Genomic DNA, 20,180 nt, shown 5'->3' with positions numbered 1-20,180 from the left:
TGACTGTTTCACTCGAACTGTTAGAGCTGAGTACCCGAAGTGGGCTTTCTTTGACTATTGTCACACCGAACTATCTCCCAGTGCTTAGGGTGATTTCATGATGTACACCGAGGTGATCAACATAGTAAGCATATGCCCGACCTGCATGCACCTGGGTTGAGTTGACCGGTTGTCCTTAGCGGGTCTAACTTGTATACTGGGGTGGGCTATGCACCATAGGGCTCACTCCCAAGCTACCTGCACTTTCGGTATTAATACTTAGCCTACGCCGATGAAGCAATTAGGTCTTATTTGGTGCCGAGGTCTTCATTAGCTCAGCATTTTAGCCCTTAGGCTAGGGGAGTGACTTATAGTCCACTCTCTAGAATTTGCCCATGCCATAGAGGCAACTGGGTCTTATAGTGTCGAGGTCTTTGTTAGTTCGATACTTTGGCCCTTAGGCTTTGGGAGCGACTACAGTCCACTCCCTTCTGGAGTTCGCCCATGCCGTAGAGGCGACTGGGACTTAAAGTGCAGAGGTCTTTGTTAGCTCGACATGTTGGCCCTTAGGCTTTGGAGAGCGACTTGTAGTCCACTCAGTTTGGTAGTTACAGGTAATACCGCCTTAAGTTGACAATATTCAATGCCCGAGGTACTTGTTTCCCTTCCATGGTTTTGAGCTCATACGTTCCTTCCCCGAGCACCCGCTTTACTTGGTAGGGTCCTTGCCAATTTGGCCCGAGCTTACCAACTCCGAGCTCAGGCACCTTAACTTTACGAAGAATCAGGTCTCCGACGCGGAGGTTCCGCTTCTTGACCCTGACATTATAGTACCGAGCTACTCTCTACTAGTAGGCCATGGTCCTAATGTATGCGAGGTCCCATACTTCGTCAAGTAGGTCGAGGTTGGTGCATAGCTTGTCTTCATTTGTTTTGTCGTCATGTGCTTCTAGGCGTAGCGTGGGAACTTCGATCTCGGCTGGGATGACTGCTTCGGTGCCATAAGTGAGGTTGAAGGGGGTCTCGCCCGTTGCAGTCTTCACCGTGGCCTGATAAGCCCATAGTACACTGGGTAGCTCGTCTGCCCATAGTCCCTTAGCTCGGTCTAGGTGTGCTTTCAGTCCGCGGAGAATGGCTCTATTTGTGACCTCCGCTTGGCTATTCTCTTGAGGGTATGCCACTGAGGTGAAATTTTGTTGTATTCCCATATCTTTGCACCAGTTCTAGAATTTGATGTCTTCGAACTACTTGCCGTTGTCAGAGATAAGTACTCGGGGTAGCCCAAAACGACAAACTATATTCTTCTAGAAGAAGTTCTACACATTTTGTGCTATGATCGTCGCAAGAGGCTCAACCTCTACCCACTTAGTGAAATAATCAACTGCCACCATTAAGAACCTCCTCTGCCCTGTCGCTGGCGGAAATGGTTCGAGTATATCGATCCCCCACTGCGTGAAGGACCACGGGCTGGTGAGATACTTGAGGTTGGCAGCGGGCTGGTGGTGGATGTTAGCATGCTTCTAGCACTTGTCACATCTTTTGACGAGTTCGATCGCATCTGCTTTCATCGTTGGCCAATAATATCCCTGTCGTAATGCTTTTTGGGCGAGGGCCCTGCCCCCCAAGTGTCCGCCGCACAGGCCATCATGAGTGTCACGGAGTACGAGCTCGGCTTTGAAAGGTCACAAGCAGCACAGGTAAGGGAGCGTGTAGGATCTTTGGTACAACTGTTCGTCTATTATGATGTATTTGGTTGCCTGACAATTTACCCTCCTGGCGGCATTACGGTCTATAGGGAGGGCCCCGTGTTGCAGGTAGCTCGCGAGCAGATCGATCCAGCTCGGCTCTGCTTGTACGACAGGAGCGACCTCCTTTGCCCCCTCGAGAATGCTAGGCCGAGGCAAGTTCTCTATATACACGGTTCTCATGGTATTATCATTGGTGCTGGCTAACTGGGACAAGGCGTCGGCCTCAGCATTCTCTGATCTCGGGATCTGCTTGATGAAGTGAGACTAGAAGTTGAGTAGAGCCTCTCTTACTTTGGCTAAGTAGGCAATCATGATTAACTCACAAGCTTCATATTCACCTATAACTTGGTTGACCACAAGCTGAGAATCACTGCAGATGACGATATGCTTGGCTTTCACTTCTCTTGCTAGAGCTAACCTGGCTATCAATGCCTCATATTCCGCTTCATTGTTGGATGCCGCAAACTCGAAGCATAGTGCATACTCTAGTTTCACACCGCTCGGCCCATACAGAACGATTTAATCTCCGCTGCCCTACTGGTTTGTCGAGCCATCCACGTGACGGATCCAGGGTTCCTCATCCCAGTTCGGGTTCAACCTCACTTGGAGAGAAGCTGCGCTGGTTGCTACCTCAGGGTGCTCGAGCTCTACCGTCCGATCTGGGGACCTTGGGTTCGATCGGCCTGGGGACTTCAGAGTTGAAAGTGCATTCCACGACAAAGTCAGCTAAGGCTTGGGCCTTGATAGCAATTCGTGGTTTGTACTAGAGGTCGTACTCGCTGAGTTCGATGGCCCATTTCATCAATCTACCAGAGACCTCGAGCTTGAGCAAGACTTGCCTCAGAGGCTTGTTGGTGAGGACGATGACAGTATGAGCTTGGAAGTACGGACGGAGCTTTTGAGCTGCAATGACTAGTGCGTACGCCAGCTTTTCGATCTCGGGATACCTTGTCTCAGCTCCCTGCAACACTTTGCTAACATAGTAGATAGGTTGTTGGACCCGATCTACCTCTCTTATCAGTACTGAGCTGACCACCTCGTCACTTGCAGAGAGGTATAGCTCCAAAACATCACCCTCCTCGGGTCTAGTTAAAATTGGGATACTGGTGAGGTATTTTTTGAGCTCGTCGAACGCGAGCTGGCACTCTTCGGTCCATTCAAAGCCTTTGCTTTTAATCGCCTTAAAGAAAGACAGGCAGCGATCTGCCGACTTAGACATGAAAAGGCTCAGAGTGGCTATACGGCCATTCAACCTCTGAACATTTCTGGGGTGGTCTCATATCTAGGATAGCCTTAATTTTATCCGGGTTGGCCTCAATGCCTCGCCGGTTGACGATGTACCCTAGGAATTTACCCGAGGTGACACCGAAGGCACACTTGTTTGGGTTTAGTTTCATATTAAACTTACGCAAGATTTCAAAAGCAGAATGCAAATCTTTTATTAAATCATTTGAAAACTGAGTTTTGACGACCATGTCATCTACATAACATTCTATTTTCTTGCCGATCAACGGCTCAAACAACTTACTTACAAGTCTTTGAAAGGTTGCCCTAGCATTTTTCAGTCCAAAGGGCATGACCTTGTAACAATATAGGCCTAGCTTGGTTATGAAGACCATTTTTTCTTCATCTGCAGGGTCCATTCTTATCTGGTTGTAGCCTGAGTAGGCGTCCAAGAAACTCAGCAACTCTTGCCCTGAGGTCGCGTCCACCAGGCAGTCAAACTTGGGGAGTGGGAAGCAATCCTTCGAACAAGCTTGGTTTAGGTTGGTATAATCGATGCACATGCGCCATTTACCATTGGCCTTCTTTACCAGGACTGGATTGGCTACCCAGCTCGGGTAATGGACCTCTCTGATAAAGTCTGCTGCGAGGAGCTTCCCGACCTCATCGTCAACTGCTCTCCAGTGCTCCGGGTCTAAGTTGAGTTTCTTCTGTCTAATGGGCCTAACTACAGGATCAGTATTTAGCCTGTGAGTTATAATGCTAGGGCTTATGCCGGGCATCTTTGCTGCGGACCATGCAAAAACATCTAAATTTTCAAGTAAAAAACTTACCAGTTGAGATCGTAGAGGCTCCTTGACTAAAGCACTGATTTGAAGTGTCCGAGCTGGGTCCTCTGCCGAAGTTGGGACGGAGACAGTCTTCTCCGTGGGTGCAGCTCGCTCCTCGCATTGCTCCGTAGGTTGCTCCAGCTCGAGGTCATCTACCACCTTGGTTTTCCCCTTGAGGGCGGTGATGTAACACTTACGCAACTCAAGCTGATCGCCTCGCGCTACCCCAACTCCGAAATCCGTGGGGAACTTCATCGCCAGATAATAGGTGGAGACCACTGTACGTAGAGAGTGGGTGATGGGCTGACCTATTATGGCGTTGTACGGGGAGGGAGTTGTGACCACTAAAAAGCCGTGATTGAGCCTTACTATGTTGGGCCAGGCGCCGACCTCCACAGGTACTATGATTCTCCCCAGGGGCCTGACTTCCTCTCCGTTGAAGCCTACCAAGGGAGTACTTGCAGGCTGAAGATCGCTCTCTTGGAGCTCGAGCTTGTTGAATGCCACTTTGAAAACAATGTCTGTCGACCTACCGGAGTCGACGAGGACGCGCTTGACTTCGAAGTCGTTGATCCCTATCTTCACGACGAGCGCGCCTTCATGGGGGTAGTGGACCCTGCGTGCGTCGTCCTCTGTGAAGAAGATCGGGTCTTCTATTCTTGGCCACTTCGGGAGGTTCTGCTCTTCCCTTCCGACCTCGTAAGCTGATGTCCGAGCTGCAGCCAAGGTGCAGCCCGCGACGATCGAGCCTCCAACGATTACATGTATGGTCCCCTGAACTGGTCTGTCTTCATGAGGTTGCCTTTGTGGCTGCTTGGTTTGCCTGCTGCTGGACTCGGGAGCATCTTTACTTTGCTCCTCCTGCCGACCTGCTTTATTATTATTATTTTGTACAAAATTTCTCAAGTATCCGCGATGGATGAGCTCTTTTATCTCATCGCGGAGATTCTTACAATTTTCGGTACTATGACCGTGATCTTTATGAAAACTACAATACAAATTCTTATACTTGGTATTGGGGTCCCCTTTCAGTCGGGGTGGCCACTTCACATATGAGGCGCGTCTTTGATCGCCATAAGGATTTCGGCCCGTTTCGCATTCAGAGGTGTATAGTCCATCCTTTCTGTTGGTGGGGCTCGGAAAGGCTGACTTGGCTTTGCCCCCCGAGCCGAGTCTTTTTTCTTCTTACTGTCCCCTTGGATCAACTCACCTTCCCTTTTCCTTTTCTCTAGCACACCTTCATTTTTCTGGTTGATCTCCTCCTCCGTCCCTATGAACCGGTTCGCGAGCATAAGGAACTTGGTGACAGTCTTCGGCTGGTTGACAACTACGTGCCACCTGAACTCTTTGTGGGTGATGCCCCTCTTGGCTGCTGTGAGCTGTACTATAGGGTCCAGGTCGGGTATCTGTAAACAAGCGTCATTGAACCGCTAGATGTAACTTCGGATGGACTCCCCTTCTCTCTAGACAATGCTAAGGAGCCTTTCTTTGCTTCTCGAGCAATGCTTGCTGGTGACAAAATGTGAGGTGAAGACCTGCACGAACTGCACCCAGCTTTTTATTGACTCGGGCACGAGGTTCCTATACCATATGTGGGCTACCCCTTTGAAAGTGGTGGAGAATGCCACACACATGCAGGTCTCACTGGCCCTTGCCAAATGCATCTACGACTAGAAGGCGTCGACATGGTCATTTGGGTCGAACGACCCATCATATTTGTCCAGGGGAGGTAATTTAAAGTCTTTAGGCATACAGACGACAAGAAGTTCTAGGGATAGGGGGGACGGAACCGAGAGGAGCGGAGTGGCTTTCACTTTGTCTAAGCTCACCTCTTCTTTGCCTTTGAGCTCGGGCAGGTTGTGAGTGGCAGTTCGGCGAGATCGGCGGTGCCTCCGCTGTTTCTTTGCTGGCTCGACATTAGTGCTGTTGGCTTCTGTGTTGCCGAGTTCGATGGCCCCAGGGAGGGGCTCAAATTGCTGCTGGTGGCTATGAACTGAAGGGCCTTGCCTATAGTCCGCGGTCAGGACCTTGAACTGGTTCTCAGTGAGCGGAAGCTCGAACTGTGAATGCTAAGGCGATGCAGGTCTGACTGGATGAGAGGCCCTGGACTTGACTACAGGTTGCAAGGTAGGGGTAGCTGGTCTCTCCTTCCTACCGTGGGATGAGACTCGACTCTTGGGAGGATTCCGAGTTTGGGAGGTCTCTCCCCGGCGAGAAGGACATTCGTTTTGATGACAAAGCCCGACTTGCTGTGTGGCCGGATGTCGAGAAGGAAGCGGTTGCCGGGTCTGGGGCAGCGGAGGAAACTGCTACTGGTAGTGGTACTGAGAAACTTGGTGTAACACTTGCTGCTGGTAGAGTTGAAACTGTTGGAACTGTTGCATTTGAGCCTGCATAGCTCGCATGCATTGCACCAGGTCTTCAAGCTGGTTTTGGCTGGTCGCTAGAGGAACAATGGAGGGTTCGGTGAAGGTCGTTCTAACTGAGAAAGGGAGTGGAGCGTTCACGGGTGCCATTGTTTGAGGCACATTCAGGATGGGAACTCCATCCACAAAGAGGGGGACGGTGAACTGTCCAATATACACCGCTGGGAGTGGAGTTATTCCCCGACGGCGTTCACTTCTGCACTGCGTGCGGCATTGCTGGAGGAAGCCATGAGAACTTAAGTCTACAAGTTTGGTGGAAGAAGGCTTTTTGAAGTGGATTCCCACAAACGACGCCAAATGATGTATCCTAACTGGTAGGGGCCTTGCTCCTATCTGGCAATGGACAACACCTGAGAAGGAGAAGAAGACAAAGGATTCCCGGGTATCTCGCCCGACGGGAACACTCCGATGCTTAAGTTAGAATTCGGTAGAGAGCTTAGAGAGTGGTAATCAGCTAAGAGTGGAGATGCGCACTTACTTCTGTCTTGGGGGTCGAGACCTTATATATTAATGCTATGCCAAGTCGGCTATAACCACCTCTTATTCTTTGCTACAGTCGTATTTTCCAGGGTTGATACGATTGGCGCAGCTATCCGTCGCATGGTACCGTCTTGTCAGTTGAGGGACGTTTCTCAGATCTGGCATGTATGATGCCGCCTGACGAAAGACGTGGGTGCAGTCCCCTGGACTGGCAGGTGTTGCGCTGCCAGACGAGAGACATGGGAGTAGTCTGACGGGCACGGTCTTGTCGGATAAGAAGTTTCTTGAAAGCTCCAAGTTGCTCAATAGCGAGCTCCCTTGTAGCGAGCTCCCTTGTAGCGAACTCCATTGTAGCAAGCTCCAATAGCGAGCTGCCTTGCAACAAGCCGTTTGGTAGCGAGCTGTTTTGATGGGATCTGAGCTCGTTATGCCGAATTGTGGCCAAGCTATCATGCTGAGCTGTCAGTTACTCTGAATCATATCCACGTGTCGCCTAATCAGGAGGTTGGGTCGAATCACCCTCCATCATCTATCATGACCAATAAATACAATAAAGGATATCCTGGTGCTAGATATTATGGAGGAAACGAGTAAGTAAATACCCCCTCCCCAATTTATCTCTATTGTCCATTTATGGTTTATCCTTTATTTTCAGATTTCTTGGTTGGATCTGATATCAAACTGTGTAAACTGCACCCTCCAGGTACATTGACATGGTAGAATCCTTATGCCAGAAGCGTGCCTTTGAAGCATTTCGGTTGGATCCTGCAAAATGGGATATTGTGCTGTTTGAAGCCTTTGTTTCAGTGTCTACAATAGGCCAAGTAGTTCTCTATCTATAGTTTATGTTATTTTTTAACTAACCTCCTGTGTGGAATGCTTAGCTTACTTTATTTCCTGCAGTTATTGTGCAATCGCTATCTGGGTCCCCTGCTAATTTCCAAGTATACACTGCATTGTTGAAACCTCATGAAAGAGTCATGGCACTTGATCTTCTACATGGTGGACATCTTTCGCATGGCTATCAGGTGCTTATAACATTCCATTTTTCCCAGCTAAATTGGAAATATTAGTTTGCGTCCTAGAGATTAGTGCAAATAATATTGTCTAGTGCTGTTGTGTGGACTAAACGTCTTCTAAATCTATCTTACTGGGTATAACTTGCTCAAAGGAGGTTACCTGGCCACTTTGTTTTTCTAAAATCCTATTATGTCTTGGTTGTGTGTTAACCATCTGATACAAGTGACCAACTTCATTTAAAGCAACTACTTGAATTTTCTTTAACTAAATTTTTCTTTGTAACGCAGCCAGCCCTCCTATTAATGGGGAATATTTGATTGAACAGATTTGGCCAAAAAAAGGTTCAAGTTAGCTTGTAAAATCTGGAAGTACTTAACTATACCTAGGAAATACCTGAAACGGAAATGACATGAAAATTCCAAGTGTACAATTAAAGGATCATAAATAATCAAGAGTTTATTTAATATCTTATTGTTCTGAATGAATTCAACCATTAAATACACTAAATGATTTCAAGGAATTATTTTCCATTTCAGACACTGAACTGTTACTGGTCGTAGTATATTCTTGATTGTGATTTGTTTATTGTAAGTTTCATTTTGTCTTTTGGTTTTATGCAGACTGACACCAAGAAGATATCTGCTGTCTCTATATTCTTTGAGACAATGCCTTATAGATTGAATGAAAGTACTGGATATATAGCATATTATCATTGACTAATAAAAAATTTATAGGCATACCTAGGGTGGCAACGAGCCGAGCTTTTCACGATCTGTTTAAGCTCGGTTTGTCTCGGTTTCAATTAAGTTCGAGCTCGAGCTTGAACCCAATTCACTGGCCCAATTATGAAACAAGCCGAGCTTGAGCCTACTAGAACTCGTCTCATGAAGTTTGCGAGCTGGCTCGAATATATATATATATATATATTTTATAATTATTAATTATATATTTTATTATATATATATATATATAATAAAATTATAAAAAATAATATATAATAAAAATATTATAATTATTAATTATTATAATTCTTATTTTTTAATATTAAATAACAAATATTTTTATATATAATTTTTTATTTTTATAAAATATTTTTTCTCAAAATTGAGCTCGAGCTTATGAATTTTTGAATCAAGCTGAGATTGAGATCAAGGTTCTAGCCCGAACCGAGCTCAAACCTCATACTATTCGAGTTGGCTCGACTCGAATCCACCCCTAGGCATACGTCACTAAATCTGACACTTTGAGAAAGCATGATACTGGATACATATTGATACCAAATACTTTTAGAAACTCATAAGCTATGAGACAGCACATCAAGATCTAAACAGGCTATGAGACCGCATCGCATCAGCTGCAATCATGCGCCCAATTCTTATTTTCCATTGTTGGGTTGCCACGATTATTTGCTGTAACTGTAATCAATAGATTTAGAATACCTAATGTTTATATGATTCCCATTTTGATTTTCAAGTATTGATGGAGCACAACAGGCAGTAGTTCACCATTATACACCAAAAGAGCTTCAGGGGCTTCTCTGCCATGCTCACGCCAGAACAATTAAAGAAACTTTCTGGTAAGATTGACTTGAGTTTATTTGGGAAAGGCTTAATAACATACTAAGATTGTAAAATAAATTATTCTCTTATTGCTGATCCACCCCATAACCAATAGTTAAGTACCGATGCTGCAGAGATTGAATCAGTTGTTTTCGTCTTCGAGAGCCGGACATATCATCTTCAGACCACACATTTTTGGGAGTTCTTGGGAGTTGATTCTATTCACCAATACAACCAATTTCCCCTTGACATGAAGTCGGATATTATCATTGGTGTCATTGACAGTGGTAAACTAAAGGCTCTTTATGTAAATATTTTATTTATATGTGCTTAATTATTTCTTTTAACTATCATCATCATCTGAGCTTTTGGCTGCTGTTGATGGTCTCTCTCTCTCCTCTTTCTCTCTATACCGGTGCTTATTTGTTTTTTTTTTTTGGATTTAATTGACAGGAATTTGGCCTGAATCAAAGAGCTTCAATGGTAGAGGCTTAGGGCCTGTGCCCAAGAGATTTATGGGAGAATGTGTCACTGGTGATCATTTTACATTGGCAAACTGCAACAGGTAGTATGTGTGAATACTTGTTTAAGTTACAGTGTTGAAGACTGATCACGATATACCATCTTGCAGTCTTGCCTTCTCTTTCTGTTAATTTGCTTTTTTGCTGCAAATTCTAGCTAGTTCTATGATTAAATCCCATCAAACTTAATTATAAACTGCGAATCCCATCAAGATCTTGAGTATTGGGTTTTTTGTGGGCAATTAGTCAGCCTATTGGAAATGGCAAATGAAAACATCATCTTGGGAGAATAAAATGATTAGTTGTCATCTCACTGCATTGCCAACACTTTTTTTCCATAAAGTTTCCAGAATATAACTTTTACTTTGCGGATGATGGAGGGAAAAAGCCAGAGGTACAAGGTATTCCAGAAGATATTATGCTTTTTCTGGAGGAATAAAAGTGATGTAGATGGATTTCAGTGGGCATCGAATAAACCCTACTTCCAGTACAGCTTCTTGCATTGGATACAAGAACTCTAGGAGTCCGGTTAATCTCTTTGTTTTCCCATATGTATACCTGATGTTAAGGAATCCTGCCATCTGTTTTCAACTAATAAAATTCTGTTTACCATTTATAAAAAAAGAAAAAAGGCATCTACTCTGAGCCAGTATATGATAGAATGATACCATTAGAAACAGTAATTAGTCGCAAGCACGAGACCAATCCATAAAGCACAAGAAAATGAAGAGCATTCCCCAAACCCAGGACTTGTGACCATTCATAGGTCTAGAAGGCTACTCTATTTGGACAATCCTAGAATTCCATAGAAATAATCCACTCTTCATTATCAATAATTTTGCATCTTTGCAGAATTTGGCTTACTATGATCTTGTTTTATTATTCATTGTAACAAATTCCAAAGAAATCTCTCTAAATTTCAGGAAATCTACTGACTGGTTTACTCAATGAGAAACAAAATGATTTTGAAGAAAAATACAGAAGGTGCTTAAATATGACAGATAAGGTATCCATCCTTAGCAATAGGAAAGTACTATAGCATATATTATATCATGAATTTTTGTGGTGTAAACTCTATCTTATTTTTGAATGTCTTTATTCCTATTTTTTCAACAGTATATGGGGTCATAAGAGCTGGTTTTCTAGTTTCACTCTGTTGTTCTAGCAATAAATCATCTTGAAAATCTGTTTTTTCTAGCACATACATACAATTATGTGTTTCATTAGACCAAGGAACAGGGGAATGTCCAGAGAGAAAATATCAAGAGGAGCATACTCCCCTTGTTGGAAGCAGTAGAAGTATTTGTCCGATTACTTGGACTTCTGATCATTCGGTTACTGTAGCAGGTAGAAAGACATTAAGTTGCTCTTTTCCTTCTGGTAAGACCATTTACAATTATGTAGATTGAGTTGCTCTTTTCCATATAGGTATATTATCATTATTTTAACTGCACAACTGTGCAGAATCAAAGATTGCAATGGTTGGAAGATGGAAGGTCAAGTCTATGAAAGCTTATTTCTAGTGGTTTCTTCTTTAGCTTGTCAAGTCATTGAATGCCTTCTTCCCCTCCCCTCTTCTTCTTTTTGACTCAAGGCTGGACAAAGGAAAGCATTATTTGATGCCATCTTCAAGGCTGTTGGAAAGATCAATATAATAGTAGAAGACGTGGTGGTATATAATAGGCATTATTTGATGCCATCCTTAATCTCAGTCTGTGAAGTCAAACCCTGGTGGTATAAAATTAAAATTGTGTTACTGTTTACAAAATCCTGAGTCAAGAACATGTACATATAAGATTTACATTCCTGTGGTCCCTTATCATGGTTCAGAATGTAGGGGTGTTTTAATATTATAGCATAATGAGCTTACTACATCTTTCATAACCATCCCCCCCCCCCTAATTTTCCTTCCATGTATTTGATGAAAAACGGAAACAAAGTTTTCTTCTATAATCATTGTTTTGTCAAATTTATCTTTCCATATATTTGATGGACGTGCATAAGGTCCAAGTGTCAAAGGTTTCAGATAAAAACTGTCAGCATGAGATTACTAGTGTTTCTTTTCAAGGAGTTTCTTAACTAAAAGCAATGCGAGATGAGAAAAGGTATCATTAAATATATATCAAATAATTCTTGCACTTGTCTTTAATATTCTTTAACCAATTTGTTATAACAGGGAATAATCACAGAGGATGTAGTTCAACTAAGGAAAGCTATTGGTGCACCTGGAATGGCTGTTCTCCAGAGAAGTAAAACAGGTCTAAGAAATTCTAATTAACTATGAGTTGATAGCAAGAAAGTGTGAGAGAAGTTCAGAACAAGAGAAAGAAAAAAGGTGGAAAGAAAAAGTTGGAAACACGAGGTTGCTATTAGCCGGTACGATCAGTACAAGTGGTTGGAAACACGAGGAGTGGAAGAAGAGAGTTTGGTTCAATTCAGACTCTATTGAATTCTTGTACAAATCAAGAATTTATCAAATTGAAATTAAGATGTATTTGTAATTCAAATATTTTTGAATGGAGAATGGTTTTTTAAATTTTGTTGTAATTGATGTTTTTTTTCTTTATTATTTTGTATCTTATTCCGGTTTAAATGAATATAGAGAAAACAGGTAATTTGAAGAAAATTAAAAAAAATGTTATTTGAAAAAAAAATAAGTACACTTTTAGTAATAGTTTAACATTTATACGGGCAGCCGCGAAAACTGCCGCTAGAACGTCTAAAGACAGTTCTTTTAGCAGTAATTTGTCGGCTGTCGGTAAAGACTATAGTGGCAGTTTTAGGGACTGCCGCTAAAAGTCATTTTTCTTGTAGTGATATAGACTCAAATGTTCCAACCAAATCGTTAGCCTTCGAACCTCCACCCACGGACAAGTGGATTTTTTTGGTTGATGGCTAATTCGAAGGTTTTGGTGGAGCCTTTAAGGACCAAAAGTCCAGAGGCATGCACCTACTATCCTTCCTCTAATTTAGTAAAATGAGACTCTAATACTATTTATATGAGAGTGTGTAAATGTGAGTTTTCAAGCATGCAAGAGAGATAAAAGGACAATAAAGAATAAGGTGGGAATAAAACCTCATGTTTAAGTTTACAAGTAATCCTATAAGTTTCTAGGTGGCCACATTTGAGGATCTTAGAGAAGCTAAGTTCTTTTAATTCTTGTTAAAAGAATCTAAAGATAGAAAGGAGTGCAATGTGGTAACAAGGTGTGAGGAAGGTAGGTGAGTGCAATTATAACTATGATGAAGGTGTTCTAAATTGTGATGGGGATGTTCTAAGGTGTGACAAAGGTGTTTTTGTGGTGTGATGGAAGCTTTCTAAGGTGTGATGGAAGATTTTTAAGGTGCAATTTTGGACTTCCAGGTTGTGATGGAATTAGACGAAGTTGGGATTTTGACATTTTGGATTGCGATGGTGATGAAATAAAGTGTGATTTTGATGTTATGGGTTGCGATGGTGAAGAAAGAAAGTGCGATTTTGATGTTTTAGGTTACGATGGTGATGAATGGAGCTATGATTTAGCTAATGGAGGTGCAATGAGGTTAAAAAAAGGTACGGTTTCAAACTGTTAGGGAGGTTTGTTGTACTAAGATGCAATTTCAACTCACTAGGCGTTGTTGAGATGCAATTTCAAATTGCTGGAAAGGTCTATTGCACCAAGCTTATCTGATACGTACATGATTTCAATTTGCATTCCAATAACCATTAAACTTTCAAGTCTTAACAGTGTACAACAACTAGGTGCGCAATTGAGCCCAAACGACTCCTAGTAAAGGTCCTAAACACAAATCCCCAATGGGGTCACTAGTTGTGAGCTACGGGAATCTCATGGTTGACTCAAAGAAATGGAGTTGTAACCCATTTATCAGATAAAATGGGCCCTTACTTTTAGATTCTAAAAAATTGACTCTATGCCTTGATAGTGACTTTGTCCTTAACCGGGAAAGACACTTAACTGAGAGTTTTTGGGTTCCAAGTAATTGGAAAAGGGAAAGTATTAGGCACCCCTTCACCAAGCTGCTATAGCAACCCAACAAAGGAATGGTTTAGGCTCAAATTCTAAAGAAAAAACAGTGAAAATGATTGCTAAAATTCCTACAATCTTGTGAAACGCTTGTGGCTTCTTCCGAAACCAATCTGAGGTGATGGTATTGGGTTTTAGGCACTAATTTCCCTAAGACCCTTACCTCTTTACCTCTTTTTCTTAGTTTGGAAGCTAGGAATGCGAGTTTCCCATGGTTTCAGACTTCCAGCAAACTAGAACTAGATGAAAAATAGAGATTACGACTTCTAGTTCAAATAACAAAATGAGAGGCTTACCTCTTGTGTACAACCTTGAGGGGAGCTTTCTGGCAGCTATAACAAGTTCAAATAAAGCTTGGATGAGCAATTAAGTTGGGGAGAGTTCTTCTGATCAGAAATCTTTAGTCTGAAAGCAGGAGAGGCAGATTTAAGGCTTAAGATTCATAGGCTTTGGGATTTCAAGTAAAATGGAGGCATTGCAGAGGCTAGGGAAAATGTTCTTTATGTTGTTTGCCCTTCCTCAAGCTCAAGTTGGGCTACTATTTATAGAGAAAAGGAGGGGAAGAGATTTGAAATTCATTCAATCAAAAGGTTTGGGCTTCAAGAGAGCTTTTACATGAAAATGGGAAAGGATTTTTCAAAGAAAATGGTGTTCAATCAAACTTTCCTCTTTGGTGAAAGGTTTTCTTCGATTTAGGGGTGGTTTTCATAGGTATTATACATCCAATGGGATCTTAGGGTGTGCCAAACGTTGTAGTATCGTATTTGGGGCTATCAATGGCATAAAATATAAATTTAAGCCACTTATAAATGCTATTTTGTCTTTTCTTAGATTTAAATGGAGGTATCTTTGAGTTTTGGGGCTTTTTGGGTCTATTAGGCTTAATTTCGTTACTCCATGTGTTTAAACAGGTTAAGAATGGGTTTAACATTAGCCATCACCCTTTTAAGTTTTTAAGTTGGGATAGATGATGTAGCGATTTAATTTGGTGTGTCAAAATGGTATATTTCTAGTTCACTTGTCAAATGAGTGAACTTAGCATGAAATTTGATGTACTGGGGAGTTTTGGGTCTCTGAGCATAATGGTAGATCTAATTGGTGGGATGATAGAGATCTAAGGCTGAAAAGTTTAGATCTACGAGATTTACTGAAATAAAATCATCACTTGATAAAGGATCAAAGGAGGAATTTTGGGATGAGATCTGGTGGGTAAGCACTTTTGAACGTCTTAAATCTGTTGAAAGCTACGAATCTTTGATCAAAGGTGTGGATTAACTTATTTAGTGGTCAATGGTTTACCAATTAACGAAAAAGCTCGAAATAGAATCTCACTTTTTTAATAGTTAAATGGGGAAGCTTGGTCATGAAATTTGACATGCCAAGGTTTTTTAGATCTTCGAACGTAGTAATGAGGTCTGATTAGTCAAATGAAGTTGGGATGTTGGATGATAAGCTCTAATTAATGAAATTTGTTAAAATAGGATCTAGGTTTGATGGTAGATTAAACAGGGAAAATCTGAGCTGAAATTTGGTGGGTAAGCATAGATTAAAGTGATGAATCAAGTGGATGGTTCTGATATAAGAAAGAAATGGTAGATCTTGGAATCGTTCATGGCCATCAAAATAAGATCTTAGTATTTTCGTTAGTGATTGTCATAGATTTATGATGGGATTTGCTAATTGATTGTATCGTAATGATCTTGAGGTGATGGATGTGTTGGATTTGATTTTGGGGAGTCAGAGTTTGAAAGTCGCATAGATCGGGCATGTTAGAAAGGAAGTTGGCATGGCAAATGGTGGATCTTTGGAATTTAGTCATCAAAATTAACATATAATTAAGATATAATTTCCCAAGTCTGAGGGTGATGTCTGATCGAATGTTGATGTTGATCTCAAGATTTTTATTTGTCTTGTGGATTGTGTCATAGTAGGGAATTTTCGGTTTTAGAAAGTCTCAAGTAGATCTGGTTGTGTTTTCAAGTTTTGGGGTCTAAAAGAAGGGTTCAAAGAGGTAGGATAAAAAGACTGAGTAAAAATTGGTTGATGACACCAGGTCTGGCCCAACTTGTAAATTTGAAGGCCCAGACTCAAGTTTTTGTGTGCAAGTTCGACTTAGGCCTGAGCCCACAACCCAAAAAATTCTAGGCTAGGTTTGAGCCTTACCCAAAGTATAATATAATATATATTTTTAAATATATAATGTATATAATATCCATATTTTTATATATTATAAAATATGTTATATATACACAAATATATTTTATTTTTATATTAAATACTTATTATTTTATATAAAATATAAAACTTTTAAGTTTTATTTTGAAATATAAATAAATATTTATGAATTAACATGTGTCAATACATGTGTCCACACTTAACCAATTCAAATATTAGAATTGTCCTTCCTAAGCGAGGCTTAGGAATGATAAAGACAAGCATAAAGACTTTAAATTATAAAGGATGGCAAAGACAAGGATGTACACTAAAAATCTACTTACCCCTCAAAAATCTATACAAAGGATGTACCATTTGCTCATAATTAGAAAATGAAGTCCAGCGGATCCTAAAAATCAACGGAACTTGAGAAAAGGAAGACTATTACCATCACTCTTGATAAGATCCTGGGCGTATGTGGGTAAGCTATCCAAACTATCAAAAATAATTTGTTGAGAGCTAGGCTCCCAAGCTTTGCAAGAGCATAACTTCCCTATGAATATGTACACAACATATATCCACTGTTTCCATGATTTCCTAAATCTGAACATGCCAATACAAAGAAACTAAGGGGCAGCACAGGCACCCCGAATTATATCAATTAATGTTGCTGAATCCAACTCTACCATAATTCTTTTCAACCCCAACGCTGAAGTGAGAAGCAACCCTTCCAGTAAAGCTTTTGCTTCAGCTACCAAGTTTATATTGTGCCCAAAGTAATTAGAAAATGCACTAATAAAAAACCATTGCTTCCTTTTCTATTCAAACCTTCTCCTTTATTGGTTTATTATCATTAATATAATATTAGTTTATTAAATTATACCATAGATAACAATTATATAAGGGTTGGGCACAATATAAACTTGGTAGCTGACTGTTGATAAAGAGGCAAAATGTAGTCCATGAACAGATCTATTTGACACCAGCTACTGAAGACCTGCATAAGTCAACTGATGAATTCAATATCTTGAACATTGAGCACAACACATATCAAGAGGAGAGGGCCAACCTCATGCCCCTTTTGCTATACAGATATATATTGGATTAGATTAGATTATCATTCAACTCCTAAGCTAGAGCAATCAAATATTGCGAGTTGAGACCCAAAGAAAACTCGGCATGCCACTTGTTCAGTTGTTCAATCAAAAGTCAAAACTGATTTAGAGCCTCAAGCCCACACTAGATTAATTCTATAGACTTCTAGGCACCAACAATCCCCATGACACCAAACTAAAAACTCCAAATAGGAAACCAAATGGATAGGGATTCCCTTGTAAAGAGCAAGGCTGAACTTATGTTTGGATGACGAAACAAGACACAAGAACTCATTTGGGTCTGACCATGGCCCACCATCTCACACCAACCTCACAGCATTTTTAGTTGTTATCATTTACAGAGAGATGTTACTAATACACAGTTATGATGTGCTGTAAAGTTGGCGAGAGGCACCACCAGCTCAATTCCCCTTTTTAGAATTCCACCGGTTCAACTGGCAAGTGCTGAAAAGAATCTCCCACTACTACAACTACAACCAAGGTTAGTTTTTAAAACTGATCCAGAGATTGAACCGGTCAGGGGTCTGGTTCTCGGGTTGAACGATGGGCCTGTTCTGACAAAAAAATTAAAAAATTAGAAAACGGTCAAAACCGTTCGAACAGTTAATCACCCAGGTCAATGGTTTTTTGACCAAAATCAACAGTTTTTGGAAAAAATCCAGTTTTAGTGAAAAACGGAACCGATCAATCCGGTCTGATTTTGAAAACCATAACTATAACTATGGCAAATAAGTATTTTTCCAAAGTTGAAGTTGATCATTTGGACTTGGTACACATATTGTTGCAATTTATAATGCTTGGCTTTGTTTATTTGGAATGCAAATCTGAACCAGATACAAATTTTGCACCGGGCTCAGCTTTGCATCCATTTGCTTGTAACTATATTTCACTTCTGTCTGCTGCAAAATTTGTAATTTTTGTCTTCATCACTTTCCTCTTACCTAAATTCTCTCTCGTATAAAGTGGGGATCACATAGTTTTGTCTCTTATCTTACTCATCTCAAACAAATAGCCTTCCTAACTTCATTCATGCCTTCATTTTTTTCACACATAAAGAGGGGACCAAATTTTATTCGTTTCTCCAAAACAAGCAGGACAAAGTGAAGTCAGAAACAAAAGTATACCAGAATTTGCACTTTCCCACATTTACACTAGTGCAAATGAAATTCAAATTACAAACAAACCAGGCCTGGGTGATTTGAAAGGCATGAATGCAATTTGTTTCGGCTTTTCAAAATGTGTACCCTAGTGTACAAAACTTGTCCCTTTGAAATGACATTTTATGTATGAATCCTCATTGTCTTAATGGTGAGACATTTTATGTCTGTCTTAGCTAAATGGGCTTAAGGATGTAGTCTATCTTACATACTTTCGTTTTTTATGGAAATTCCTAATGTAATAGAAAGTTTCACATGTAATTCTATATTGAAATTGAAAAAGGAGTATTCAGATCTACTACCCACACCTACCTGTAGTGTCATCTAAACACCCCTTTTTCAATTTCAATATAGAATTACATGTGAAACTTTCTATTACATTAGGAATTTCCATAAAAAGACAGTATGTAAGATGGACTACATCCTTAAGCTCATTTAGCTAAGACAGACATAAAATGTCTCACCATTAAGACAATGAGGATTCATACATAAAATGTCATTTCAAATGGACAAGTTTTGTGCACTAAGGGTACACATATTTTGAAGAGTCGAAACAAATTGCACTCATGCCTTTCAAATCCTCTAGTAGAAGTGAAGCATTTTCCAATATTTGAAGCTTTCCATTAAGTTGCATCGTTGGATTCATGAAATCTGCTGCAAACATATCAGCAAATGCGCCATGTAAATCAGGATCCTTTCTGTGGCAGAGTCAAAAATCCCTTCAACAATTAGAGCAGTTGGGCTGTTCTCGATCGTTATAAACATTTGTTATTCTATACGTACCAATTGCAATTCCAACTGGGTTGGTGAGGGAGAAAAAATGTATCATAATTGCAGTGGCTCGGTTCTCAATTTAATTTGCCTGTATCATCAGTTCAGCCATGGAACAAGAATTAGTGTCTCATAATTTAATAGTACATACCCCAAATCGTTCTTTATAAGTCTATACATTGAACTCATTAATTCAAAGCCTGACCCACCCCCAAAATGCTAAGTAATTGAAAGACTAACTGATGAGGATTTAATACTCAAATTGATGCATATACCAAGGGAAAGACTAACTGAATCAATGAACTGCCATTAATTTGATACCTGATCAGTTGCCAGAGTAACGCCTTTTGCAAACGCCTTGATCATAAAGAAGATATTCCTCCCTGGATGCGAAGTCGGAATGGCTCGAATACACACCCCAATTGCACTAGCAGTCAGAATGGATGCTACTACTGGAATACTCTTTCCAAACTGAGCCTAAGGGCTTTACTTTTGTCATGTCCGGTGTCTTCTTCAGGGACGTCGGATGTGCACTCACCGGAGGCTAAAGATAAGATGGGAAGGAGGAACAGTTGGGGTAGGGTGAAGACTGTGAAGAACATGGATGAAAATGTAAAGGGTTGGGAGCTAGCTTATTCATGGTGAGATGAGAAGGAGAGATAAGTAGAAGATGCTGGTGGCACCAATCTGAGAAGTGATTGATATATATAGAGAGAGGGCATTTTAATTTTTATTGTGAAAAGAACTGAAAATGGCTTATGGGTGTGGGTTTTAGAATTAGCTAAATATTATAGAAACGTGAGTATGAGTGTCAGAGTGTGGGCTATTACTTGAATCAGTTACATGTAGCTTTAGCATTTGTGGAAAAACTGAAAATGGCTAATGGGTTAGGATTTGACGAGTAGAATTAGCAGAAAAGTGAGTGTGGGTGTGGTTATTACTTGAATCAGTTACACATAGCTTTAGCTTTTGTGTCAATGGGCAGAACCTTTTACTCTCTATTTGATTTTAACTTTTTATTTGGCTTCTCACCAATTTTCTTTTTTTTTTTTGCGTAAATAACTGAAACATTCCTTAAAGTTTTGGATCATTGCTTAAACTTCCTCTGAAGTTTGTTAATTGCAATTATCTTTCTTAAATTTCTTGACACATTGCAAGTAAACCCCTTTTG

General features: G+C 40.8%; 1 protein-coding gene and 1 long non-coding RNA gene across 6 annotated transcripts; one reads left to right on the top strand and one right to left on the bottom strand.

Moving 5' to 3' along the window:
• The first annotated feature begins 9,020 nt into the window (after nucleotides 1-9,020).
• LOC104609492 (subtilisin-like serine-protease S) lies at nucleotides 9,021-12,320 on the top strand. Of its 5 annotated transcripts, none has more exons than XR_016078718.1 (5): nucleotides 9,021-9,283; nucleotides 9,401-9,553; nucleotides 9,720-9,831; nucleotides 10,711-10,793; nucleotides 11,964-12,320. XR_016078718.1 is itself a non-coding variant. In XM_010275825.3 (4 exons), exons 1-4 carry the CDS (start codon nucleotides 9,250-9,252, stop codon nucleotides 11,968-11,970), a joined length of 306 nt encoding a protein of 101 aa, XP_010274127.1. In that variant the 5' UTR covers nucleotides 9,021-9,249; the 3' UTR covers nucleotides 11,971-12,320. The 5 variants fall into 5 exon arrangements, 2 of the variants coding, with proteins under 2 accessions (XP_010274127.1, XP_088748112.1); XR_016078717.1 differs by having other exon boundaries at nucleotides 10,711-11,167; XR_016078716.1 differs by having other exon boundaries at nucleotides 10,711-11,167; nucleotides 11,252-12,320.
• A 5,820-nt stretch (nucleotides 12,321-18,140) lies between these two features.
• On the bottom strand, nucleotides 18,141-19,737 carry LOC104609493 (uncharacterized). Its single transcript, XR_737279.3, has 2 exons — nucleotides 19,331-19,737; nucleotides 18,141-19,100 (listed from the first exon to the last, which is right to left on the bottom strand). It is a non-coding gene; the product is annotated as an uncharacterized LOC104609493 (long non-coding RNA).
• Between the last annotated feature and the right edge of the window lie 443 nt (nucleotides 19,738-20,180).

Source organism: Nelumbo nucifera, chromosome 7 (assembly GCF_055504915.1).
Source record: "Nelumbo nucifera cultivar China Antique chromosome 7, China Antique-T2T, whole genome shotgun sequence".
Lineage (NCBI taxonomy): Eukaryota > Viridiplantae > Streptophyta > Magnoliopsida > Proteales > Nelumbonaceae > Nelumbo > Nelumbo nucifera.
This window is presented reverse-complemented; position numbering and strand designations above follow the sequence as displayed.

Excerpts from the sequence above, each read along its gene's own strand:
- LOC104609492 (XM_088891986.1), top strand. The coding sequence starts at position 9,250 with ATGCTCACGCCAGAACAATTAAAGAAACTTTCTG. Across the intron at positions 9,554-9,719 it reads CATTGGTGTCATTGACAGTG|GAATTTGGCCTGAATCAAAG; the intron begins GTAAACTAAAGG and ends TTTAATTGACAG. Across the intron at positions 9,832-10,710 it reads ACATTGGCAAACTGCAACAG|GAAATCTACTGACTGGTTTA; the intron begins GTAGTATGTGTG and ends TCTAAATTTCAG.